The following is a 12424-nucleotide window of genomic DNA, read 5'->3' as shown; positions in this document are numbered from 1 at the left end:
CACAGCTAACAGTGGAATGGATGCAAATAAACAGAATTAGGCTTTTTAGACACAAACATTTATTAAAAGGCATTGAGGTCAGCAAGCAAGAGTAGCAGAAAAAAGTATAAAGAGAAAACGGTGCCAATTTTAAGAGGAAGGTCCAAAGATACCGACTCTTTTAGAAAGACTGATGCACCCCAGACTTCACATTAGACTATTAGATTTTTGCCATTGTACAGTTGTCTGCACACAGCATAACTTTTAAATTAAGTATGTTGTACTTCTAAGTATGGGTTTCTTCTTTTAACAATAAAGAAAATGAAGATATATTTTATACAGTCCATTTATGTACTGAACAAGCACATTAAATTCTAAAGAAAAAATGTAAAAGGCGACTTGCGTATTTTTAACTGATCAAACATATTAAAGTAAGTTTTGATATGAACATAACACTTGCATCTGAATATGCTTGACCTCATCACTCATCTCAAAATGAACACTTGGTGTTATCACTAGGGGTAGAAGACTGGAATAATTTACATTTGCCCAGTTGGGTTTAGTTCTGCAATGGTGCCTTCTGAAATGCACAGTAGATGAAAGAATACTCTCTGTTTGGGGGAAAAAAAAAAGAAAAAAGGGCAGATGCCTAAGAAGCATATATATACCTGTAATTCATGTATATATACCTGAAATTCACAGGAAAAATTAGAATACAAGAAAAAAGGTTGTATTAAGGATCTTCTCAATCACAAAAGCTTGTATTAAGGATCTTCTCAACCACCTTTTCAGGCACTTGATAGCCAAATTTTCAGAGGTTTTATTGCTCATTTATTACAAACTGACCAACCCAGGAGGCTTTTGTAAAGCATGGTAAGTGTTTTCCTGCACTTACAAGAAATGCATTCAGTTGTGAAGCCAAAAAGCAGTTCAGCATTAACACAGCAGATTAACCCTATGCTGCACTGTATCCCTTTGACTATACAGTATAACACAGCGCTTCAACGGGAAAATTACGTTGTGTTCTCTGCATTTTTTGTATGCAAATACGTGGTTGAGTTCGAGGCTGAGACAAACCGCCCACGACCACTCCATGCACTCGGTCAAGACAGGTCGTCGTGCCCGCTGTGATCCCCGTGCAACCCCTCTCTGCTTAGCAGCTCTGGATCACTGGATATTCCCGATGTTTCTAGAGGATAACGTGCATTCTGTTGAGAGCGGCTGTACGTGTAATAAAATTTCACCGTGACTCATAGCCACAGTCCCTTTTGCAAAGTGATCAGTGACTTTATCGTACATTCATCGTTCTGAAGGTTCCTGATAGTGCAAGTCTTCCCTATAGGAGTATCATAAAATATTAATTCAATCATTTTCTAGAGAAATGGGTTGGTCAATCTTAACAGTGACTCCTTCTTACTGGATATTAAATATCTTTTGCCTGGTGAAACTTAAGAAATTACTAATAAACATTTTACAAAAATCTTATTAAGGCTTTTTTACTGAATGTACCACAAACATTTTTTGCTGTTTGATGTTTGATAAAAGCTGTTGCATGTACATTACTCTACATGTCTTTCAAACACCACAATAATTCTCAGGTTTTTTGCATCGCATCTCTTTAGAGTTGGTCTTTTGATAAAGACGGTAGCTTGTGCACCATCATGCCTTTGCGTCTGCTACTAACATATGGCTTTGCCAGTGTGCAGAATTGCATTTCATAAGCTTTGGGGCAGCGCTGGGTACCGACGATCCTGCCACCTTCCCGCACGCTCAGAGCCTCTTTGGCATGAGCTGCCCAGCCATAACGTGGCGACCAAGCAGTGGGCTAAGGTACGAGAGCTCATCTCCCAGTTTTGGTTTGATGGTCTGCACGCAATGCATGCTGCAAAATTCACTCTCAGCCTGGCAGGAACTGCCTGGGGTCAGCTTTATTCCTTTCAGCTGCAAAGACCTGATAATTTGTTGCACTTCTCAGGGGGGATAAGTGGTACAAGAATGCCTGCAGTACAGCATCCCAGGGTGTATGAAAAGCCACACGCGTTTGCTGCTTCTTGGGATGATTCAAGAATTTCAGTTTCTTCACATGGGCTCTAGTTAGTTGGTGGAAAAGGAGGCTTTTTCCAAATGAACACCTGATTACGTAAGAGTTTTATTTCTTGGGATTTTTTAAAGCCTTTCCCTACTTCATTTTAATACACCCTGAAAGACCAGCCAACTACAACTAACCTGACAAAGCCAGCTTAATCAGCATTCACTGGATTTATCCAGTGAGCTGGGCTTCAGCATAGGCTTGGGCTTGCTCCTGGTATTTATTATGGCATAATCTGAGAGAGTTAACATGGAATTACTCAGTTACAACCAGGAACTCATCTCCGACATGCGTGTTTCCAGGAGAAAACCTACTACCAGCCCCTGGCCTGAGACTAAATCTCTCTGAGTCTCCTGGACTCAGAGAATAATCTGAGAATACTAAGAATAATCTTATTCTTCTGTCTCTTGAACTGCCTTAATCTACTCTAACTCTTCCACAGGGGTTTGGAGAGAGTCTCTTTCCAAATCGAAAATCCTCAGCTCTTTAGATAGATACGAGCAGCAGAGCAGCTAAATAGCTAACGTGTTATTTCCATGTCACTGACTGGCAAGTGCCAGAGAATCATGATACAGATGCAATTCAGATGTGTTAAATCCTCACCCTCCTTTAGCCACTAATTCAACTCCATAACAATCCTGGTATCAGTGCAAAAAATCTAAAATGTTACTGGACTTATGTTACCAGCTTCAACCAAGTGACATGTTTCAAATTGACACGACTCATGAAAATCAATGATAAAAGATTGCTTTTAAAGGTATCACACACATCTCTGATATTCAACTTCATTTTAGTGACTATGCTGGAAAGGACACTCACATGAAAACATGGTCACATCCAAAAGGCTTCTCTACCGTACCCATATATATATATACACACACACCTGTCAGGGAAAAATGTCACCATTTCAGATGGTGCTGGTTATTACCCTGATGTACGAACTGGGTGGTATATCTTCATTTTTAGTGATACCCTGAAGAAGTATAAAGTATTGGATATGTTTGAAGAAAAAGCTTCTCTACTAAAATTCAACTATTCCATATTGGAAACTGGAAAGGAAAAAACAATGTTTGTTGTATACACCTAAAAACCAACCGTTGATGTTAGGCAGATTGTAAATAACACACTGACAAGCAATAATGTACTTTCTCCACAACCAAGGGAAATTTCCAAAGCAAGAAACCTTGCTATTGTCTGTGGAAAAAGGTGGACGCTTACCCTTATGAATGTTGGAAATCCCTGGCCGTAGTAGCCAACAGCAAAGTAGTCTGGTTTTGGCCTTATCACTTTCACAATGTTTTCATAGAACTGGGCTTGCTTTCTCTGCAAAATAAATAGGAGGAACTTTAATGACCAAACTTTAAGGAGATTCCCTATACTTAAGATCTAGATCTCTTTTATGTATATCTCTAACTTAAAGATGTACATTCCTCACTCACCCCTTTTTCTTCACCTATCAGATACACACTAGTATTTTGAAATACCAGACTCTGTAGCCATTGTTTTTATGCTCATTTTGGTGAACCTCGCTATTGCCTATCTGCTATGGAGATTCTGATGAAGGTCAAGAATTTGCACGGCAGCCTGAATTCCCAGTTGTGACACTGCCGATGCCGAAACACTGGAACGATGAAGCACGTACCGCTAAAGCCAGCTCATCTCGATAGTGCTGACTTCTCAATTTTCAGCTGCTACATTTCACTACATTCTTCTACTGCTTCTTTTCCATATTTACAACTACTTAATTGCATATGGAAAGCATGCAGTTGGGAACGGCAGAAAAATATCACTTTTGGAATAAATACATGCATGTCAGATGCCATCTGTTTTCGAAGCGGAATCCTTCTTTATCTCAAATGATAAAATAATAACAAATGTGAAGGTTCAGATGATCTGTTCATTAACTTATTTTTAGTCTTTTATTTTCTGTAAGAGAATGAATTCTGATTTGGGGGGAGGTTTATTACTGCTCCCATATGACAGGTCACACTAAATGGCAAGGAGACTACAAAGACCCAGATCTGCCGTGTATTTCTCAGTTCACCTGTAGCAAAACTATTTTGTCATTTGTGAATGACAAAATATTTGCCTAATATTTAATATTGCTTGAACAAAAGAGACAATAGGGAGAACGGAAAGAAACAAAAAACTTTTAAATTTTATGGTGGGGGGGAATACGCTAATGCTATTCAGCAGCAGCAATAAGAAAAGCCGATGGGGTATACGAGACCTGACTCATACGGCAGTGTGAATTTTGATCTTTGCCTTATTAGGGATAAATGCCCAATGCACGCTGGTACTAATTTTTGTGACATCTCTCCCTGTTTCTCCTGTCTGATAAAGAGCAGGTAAACTCAGCTGCTTGACCTGAGAATTGGAAGTTTTGGGTTTCCCCTATTAGAAGAGGGAGAAACTCCATTTCCATATGCGGATACACCGTACCTGGTTTATACCACTGCCTCTCCTGGAGTTATGTCACTTAATGTAAAGAATGACATATTTACCATGCAAGAGAAATGGGGAAAAATACATAACTCAGTACTATTGGCCATCAGCTACAATGTACAAAGTGCAAATTCAGACTTCTGCTCCAAAAATGGACACGGTATGATAAGTAAAGAGTGGTTGCCTCTGTGACAAAGCTGTTCATGTTCCCATGTGCAAGCATAGAGGAGAAGGAAAACTAAAAATGAGGGACTTGGAGAGTAGCTACCCACTGGTGAATAATCGTATCTGACACAGGAGAATCATTTCTAGCCGAGGAACAATTACCAGATTCCTTTTATATTGAAATGAAGAATTTTCTGTATTGAACGCAGCCCTGCTGACAGCGGTGCAGGCAGCAGGCCAAGGAAGGCTCTTCTGGCATACCACAGCACCTGAGAAACGCTCTATGTATACGTCTTTTACCTCCTGCAGTACAAAGCAACGTGAAAGCGGGCTCCAGATTCGTCAGGCAAGTCAATACAATCAGTCCTTCACTAAAAACAGTCAAAATGCCACAAAAGAAGGACCATCAAAAAGGGATGTAACTTCAGCTCTAGGGAGCTGGAGGACAGAACCATGGTCAAAGCAAAGAAGAACACGTAAAGGAGTGAAGAAACCATAAAATTGAGAGGAGTGGTATTTACCTTTATTCTTTCCTCCCCAAGAAAGGAGATTCTGGGGAGATGGGGATGGAGATGCTTCTGGGGAGATGGCTCCTAGCCATCAAACTGAGCGTCGGTGTCAGCGGAGAAATGACACCGTATTAATGCCCAGCTCTGACAGACTGGGATAAAGCAGATAAACAATTCACAGAAATTAAGGACGATGTACGCTGGGGAGTGCAGAGGTAAAACGTATCAAAAACCTGAAAGTCAAGAATTTTCAGAACCAAATTGGAATCAAGTCCCAGCTCCTGTGCACATGGTTGAGAAGTTAGGAGGGACAGTGACAGCTGCCATTTATCTCTTTGGAGAAGAGCAGGAGGAAAAAAATGGTGCAGGCATAATGAATGGGTAACGTCAGGGCAAAAATAACTGCCTCTAGACATGAATGCTTGGGGATTATTCATACCTAAAAAAAGAAAAGTGAATATGGAAAGACACTTGAGAGAGAATGGGCATTTTTTCATGTTCCCATTTATATTTAAATTCCAAATTTCCTTTTATACCTCAAATAAATCAGCTTCACGTTACCGAAATATTTTTCTTTCAGCTAAAAAAAAAATAAAATTCAATCTTTTTCGGGCACTCCAGTGGTAGCCAGTTAATCAACATTTGTCCAACAAAGCCAAAGCGGGCATCTATTTCTGCATTTTACTGTCATAAGAGAGATTTTCAATGTAATTTTAAAAGCTTAGAAATTAAATTCTGAAAAAATTGTTGCACTATGTCATTAAAAAAACCTACCAGCAGTTCACTGAGTTGTTCATAATCAAACATTTCATTTTCATACTGTTCTGCAAGTTCTTTACCCAAGGCAATGGCCTCTTCCCACATCTGTTGAAAAAAAAACAATCACAAAACAACAACAAACCCCCTGAATTACATACCTTGGTTAAACAACAACATTGGAATAAAATAAATCTTAATAAAACACAACAAAACGCATTGTGTCACATGCCTGAAAACACTGTGCATCCGACGTGCCAAACAGCTGTGGCAGCAGTACCCACATGGCTCTATTTGATGCAAACCAAGTAAAACGATCAAATTGCTTCCGAAATAAAATGATTCCTGCTAGCCCAACTAGATAGCCAATAATGTGTAAACAAGGCCTGCCCACAGAGAAACCCAGAACCTAGGACTTTGGATAAATGCTGTTGATTGATTATAGTTCATTATCACCTCTCTCTCCCTCTAATATCTATAATCTATATTAGACAGGACAGGCAATTTGCAGATATTGCTTTGAACAAATATTCATTATATTTCCATTGGTTCTTTTCCCTCTCTTTGTTCTTCAACCATGAAATTCAGCAGCCGTCTCAACTGACCCAAAGAAATTTAACAATATCCTTCAGCTCTTCAGAAGCCAAAATCTTAATGAGGAGCAGCAAGAATGTTTTTAAATGTGTATTTTTCTTTTTTTTCCTACTCTAAAGAACCACTCAAACCCAAAAAGATGCTTAAATTAGCACACCAGGCTATCTAAGATCAAACCTGATGATCTGCCTCTGCTGCTGAAATTTGGCTGGCACTGCTGACCTCACTTTATTAAAAAAATGAGATTTGGAACGAGTTATAAATCCATTTGGTTCGTATTACCCTTCATCTTAAATTTAAATCCCCTGTCCACACCACCTAATTCTCCTCTCAGCATCAGGCCACATGTTCCTTGCCCCGGTGAAATACCGAGACGGCTGCTGCTGCGAAGAGCAGTCGGATGAAGGAGGGCTGAGGAAAAGGGCTGGGCACACGTTTCCCCATCGCTCCATGAAGACATCCACCTTGGGGAACGAAGAGCTTGAGATGAAGCACCGCAGCTTCCAAAGGTGGTGGGAGCTGGATGCCGGGGAGCAAGAAGGGGAACGGTGCTCCCGGGGAAACCTTCACGCACACAACCGACTCCTGCATCCATCCCGCACAGACCCCCCAGTCCCGCCCACCTTAACCCACTGCGGAAATAAGAAATATTTTACCCCCGGAAAACCGAAAGCCTCCCAAAACACACAAACGAAATCCCACCACTCAAAGCCCCAAATCAATGTTGGGTGAATTTTATTTGTCTTTTCATCTGCAAGTTGACATCACGTGTATTAGTATTTCAGGAAAACTTGGAAAAAAATAAGACTTTTAGGAAAATCCCTAGTTGTAGACGTTGATTTAAAAATAAGAGTAAAACATTAAGGATTCATACGCTGTCTGTATGACCGAGACTGCTGCCAGCACCGGCCGAGTCGTCAAGCAGGGCACAGCTACCTGTGATTTAGTGGCACAAACACCAGACTGGGACCTAGAATATCTTTTTTTTCCCTAGGAATCGGCAATTTGGAGCCCAGCCACGCTGAACACTCCGTAAGCCTTCCCCCACATGTAACATGCCAATGGCACTAAAGCAAGACGTGGCTCGGGGCCCACCGGTTTGCTCTCCGTTCCTCCCCCTCTCTGGAAACGAGGAGCCGATTTCCAAGCGGAGGGCACCTGTCCCACAAACCCAAGGATGGACTGAAAGATCGTCCGGGCAGACTGAGAGGGAAGGGACGGAGAGAAGCCGCCTGAAGAGGCAGGGAGCTGCTGACGGTGGAGGAGATGAGGAGCTGCAAAAGGGAAAACAGCTACAGGAGATTGCAGGGAGAAAGGACAGAGAGTTATGCTCTCGAAGTAAGAGAAAATAAGGGCCAGAAACTACACTGGTATGGCTGAAAGAGGGAAAAGGAGCTTTTGAGTCCTAAAGAAAACAAATGGGCAGATGCGTGGGCAAACGGAGACCGAGCAGTGACCTAACTGAAGACAGAAAGGTGACGGATGCTCACGAGGGGTAGAGCGCGGTACCTACGCTAACTTCTCCTTACGGCTCCACGTGATGTTCTACCCCTTCTCGTGATTTTTCTCATTTCTACAACAGGGTTCATAATATTATTTATCTAGGGAAGAGGGCTGGAATGAGCATGAGTTACCTCACGTTTGTAAAGTGCCTTGAAGATTAAAAACGCATCAGAACGACTAATTACAATCACCGTAATGAGGGATCACGTCTGCAGGAAATCACAAGGCAGTTTCTACACTCTGCAACGCAATTTTTGCAAATGGAAGGATCTGAATGTTTTTATCTGCATTATGTATCTAATCTAGAATGATGATACAGAGCATTTTTTAATTTCTAAACAAAAATTAACATGAGTTTAATAGCAAAGGCATATTTGCAGAAAATGGAGTGCATTTTCACATACTAGGCTGAGTTAATTTTGACTCAGTAGAGCAATATACTACCAATTTATAGAAACTAAACTAATACTCAGTTGTTTGGTAAGTCAGCAAGTGAAACCTTTCAAAATCACTTAACCTTTCTTCATTTTGACTGTCACTTTCTTTTTAACTTCAGTCATCCATAACTTCTTCTGCACATTTTCATTTCAAAGCAAATGGCATTACCATAATTTTGCTCCAGATTTAACCAGTCCCTCTCCAAAACCAAAGCACTCCTACTGTCTTTTCCGTTGTGAAAATATTTATAGATGATCTCAGGCAAACAGCTTTGTAGCTGAACAAGACTGGAAATAAATGGAAGCCTAAATAATTTTAGATTTGCATCAACACTGTAAACAAACTCATTCAGTTCTCCCGCTGAATCCCGAATAAGCACAGACATCGCGCTGCGTTCCCAAAGCACGTCCGGCAACTTAAAGCTCGGTACGAAGGCTGTATGCTATTGCATGCGAACTAATTACACCTGGCTGTCAAGGGGCAGGGGATTCTGGAGAGCAGAGGGGAGGAGAGGAGCCGAGGGGGCCGAAATGCCGTATTGGTATTGCTCAGCGTGAGTGCCATCGTGCCACCGCGGCTTTGCAGCCCACGGGTCACACCACAGCCAGCCTGTCCCGGATTGTCACTGTCATCTATACGGCTGCAACGCCCAGGAGCCCATCCAAAGCAGACCTGCACTGCCGAAGGCACCGTATACATGTAAATGCCTGTAGGTAGCACCAATGACGACTTTGGCAAGAAGTGATTCTTTTTTTCCCCCTTCCCATCCTTGTCAGTCGAGACTGTAAACACTCCGGAGCGGAGGCTGCGGTTCCGTTGCACCTCCCTCAGCCTGACCAAACCCTTTACATGATACTGAATATAAATATTAATAATGAATTTTATAAATGTTTCAGAGCCTAAAAAAGGAATCCTCAAATTAACTATGACACAGGTTTAGTTCATCTCCAATATACACGCAGTAATCGCACAATCCTAGCATTCTTCCATTCTAATATCCATTCCCCTACCTGTAAGTGGAGATGAACAGGAAAAAACAGATATTATGACCAACATTTGTTTCCAGCTTAAACTACTGGAATTACTTTAAAAGTTCTTTAAAAGTTAGTTTACAAGTTATAGTGCTCATATTTTGTGACATTATTTTTTACGGAACACTTCCAGGTATAGGTAAGAGATAAAACCTACTCTTTTTCTATCATACCGCAAATACACGATACAGGTGCCTCCCCAAGGGAAACGATTCCTTCAATTTTTGCCAGCCTCTAACCTGGCCCCTCTCCAGCCAAGGGATCTGTCTTAGAGAAAAGCCAAGCATCTACTTTTTGTTGCTACTACCTCTCAAAAACCCCACTCCGCTCCAGCACCTCTGTTTTGAAATCCAATTGTCTGGTTCAATCCTCCGAAGGAACGCCACGCACTTGTATGATAAGCCTCAATTTGTAAAATGTCAAGTGCCCCGAACTCCAGAGGTCCACGAGTCCGTCAGCCACCCGGCTCTGCCCTCGGCCGTTTTGCAGCTGGACCGCAACACCTGCAAGGGCCCCGCAAACAAACCCAAAGCTGGGAATTTTTCCAACGTCATAACAGAAGCGGGAACGGTGCGTTTGAAATCCCCTGCATAACCCGCTGAAAAATTTCCCTGTTTACTACAGAGCAAATTTATTCAGGTGAGGACGGCATGGCTGTGGCAAAGGATCCTGATAAATGAAATCTATATTCCTGAAGGTCAGTAACTCCCAATCTGCTGCCTCACAGATTTCCTGCCTTGGAAGGTTTCCCAGGTTTGCCCAGGACACGGCAGGTCTTCTGGAGGAATGAGCCGTATGGGGAGCTACTACACAGGATTTGTACGATGTACAACTCATTAATGCGAGAAACAATTTATCTGGAGAGTGTACCAGAGAGAGACGCTGGCGATAGCGGAAGGAAAATGCTTCTTTTATACTGAAGGCGTAAGAAAAATGTGTAGAGCCTAAATTTAGTTGTGTAGACACGAGCTGCAAATTGTTATGGGAAAAACTTTGAGGATGCAGAAGGAGATCTTTTTAGGGAAAACCTAGCAATTTAATTTACTTTTGAAGCTGGACTGCTTGTTGCCCAGAAAGAACTGCAGCATCCCATTTAGTTTTTGAAGTTCTTTAATAGCAGCAGAGGAGGACCTTAGGATATTTCTTAGCTCCTGCTGCGTTAACGGTCAGTAAAAATGAAATAGTCTAGGATAAGAATATTATCGTGCAATATTCTGATGTATGAGGGACATTCCAAGCTGTTTAAATTTCAGATAGTGTTAATTCACCATCAGGTAAGCTTAATGTTTTAAATAAAATGTTAAAACGCAGTATTTCTCTATTGCTAGTATCGCATTCAAGACATGTAAGATGCAGCCACGGTTGGAAACCCTTTCAAACAACTTGCTATATTCCTTTGGAACACGGTCAAACGCCGTATCTTTCCTCTCTGAAGACTGTCTCTGCCCTTCACAGCTCTCAGGACGGGCTCACGGTCTGACGGGGGACGCGAGCTGGCCATGAGCCCCGCGCTGATTTTTGGCAGACAGGTGAATGTCACCGCTATCGTGCTAGATGGAAGCAAAAGCCATTTGATGCCTTCCCATGAGCCAGAAAAAAGGCATTTTAAGCCGAAGCACGGCATTTACTGTGTAGTTTCAAATATTTTGTGGTTTGTGGTTCCAGTAAAACAGTAAAAGCTTTTTTTGGGGGGGAGGAGGGGAGAGGGGGAAGGAAGGAGGAGAGGAAATAAATGAGCAGTGTGCATTTATTTATTTTTTTCTCCCCAGGACCAACGCTTTCAATTTATGAAGGAGCAGTGGAAAACACGTACTGATTTATAAACTGCGGCATCCACTGGCAAACTCGAAACACATTGCTGTTTGTACATTTTACCGTGCAGGAGGAAGAATGCTGCCGCTTCCTTTACGGCTCCAGAGACCACACAAGCCTGTTTAAAAATAATATCTCATCTTTGTCAACGACACCAAGTATTTCTTGGCTTCAGTAGTTCATTAGCATTGACTAACATCAACTGCTCCACACGGGCAAAATTTCACCCCCTTCCCTCAACGTTTTATTACCGCCACTGTTTCTCCTTCTCATCCTGAGATACTCTAGCCTACCAATTTTCAGTAAAGTCCCTGGATTAAGGGCTTTGTTGAAAATTACAAAGCTTCAGCAAAACACAGAAAGAGCAAACACTTCAGAGCAGTTCAAAGGATAGGTTAGACTGCCGTGATAAGCGTGAGGATAAGGCTTTTAAGGGCAAAAGCCAAGAGAGATGGAGATGAGACTGGAAAGTGCAACGCAGTGAAGAATAATAATCTAGGAGAGAAAACTATGCGTATACTAGGGAAACTTGGAAGTAACACCATTTCATTTTGGAAACCAGGAGCTTAGAAGAGTAATGAAAAGTATTACTAATAAGGAATCAAATCCATGAAGTCGAAGAACAGCAAAATGCAGAAGTTGTATCTGAAAATGCTGATTTACTAAAGGTGAAAGGTGTACTTCGCCTTTACACAAGAGTGGCTTAAGGACCATAAGTCAAATATAAGTAAAAAAGCAAGCTTCCTAAGAATAATGTATTAAAAAATAGAAATCAAAATGAGGAACCTTAAATGGATCTCAAACTACAAATAACAGGGATATTCATGGTGAAGGCTAGTATTTTATTCTCAGCCAAAATGAGATGCCCACACGCCTGCTTTCAGTGCAAGCCCACACTCCATATTATTAAATTACAAATTTCTCAGGCACTTCTGGTCTAGAAGTGAGAGGTCCGCTCCATTCCAGTCTGTGTACGGAGGATGATACCTTCCTCTAAATTAATCTCACCATGAATGCTAACATTTAGGGAATAAGCCTCATGGTTGCTCTTCACTTGAAAAGCGCACTGTGCGTTCCTCTCGGGAAACTACTCCGCTAAGAGA

General features: G+C 41.6%; 1 protein-coding gene across 3 annotated transcripts in view; it reads right to left on the bottom strand.

The window, feature by feature from the left end:
* Positions 1-12424, bottom strand: part of DOCK1 (dedicator of cytokinesis 1) — a 323303-nt gene that overhangs the window by 41721 nt on the left and 269158 nt on the right. For all 3 annotated transcript variants that reach the window (XM_072871685.1, XM_072871686.1, XM_072871687.1), the window contains 2 exons: positions 5962-6051; positions 3287-3391 (listed from right to left, as the gene is read on the bottom strand). In XM_072871685.1, coding sequence (XP_072727786.1) covers positions 3287-3391; positions 5962-6051 — 195 coding nt within the window. The remainder of the gene's footprint in view (positions 1-3286; positions 3392-5961; positions 6052-12424) is intronic.

The sequence above is a fragment of the Ciconia boyciana genome, chromosome 8 (genome assembly GCF_034638445.1).
Source record: "Ciconia boyciana chromosome 8, ASM3463844v1, whole genome shotgun sequence".
NCBI classification, from domain to species: domain Eukaryota; kingdom Metazoa; phylum Chordata; class Aves; order Ciconiiformes; family Ciconiidae; genus Ciconia; species Ciconia boyciana.
The sequence above is the reverse complement of the archived record's forward strand: the minus strand, read 5'-3'. Positions and strand labels throughout refer to the sequence as shown.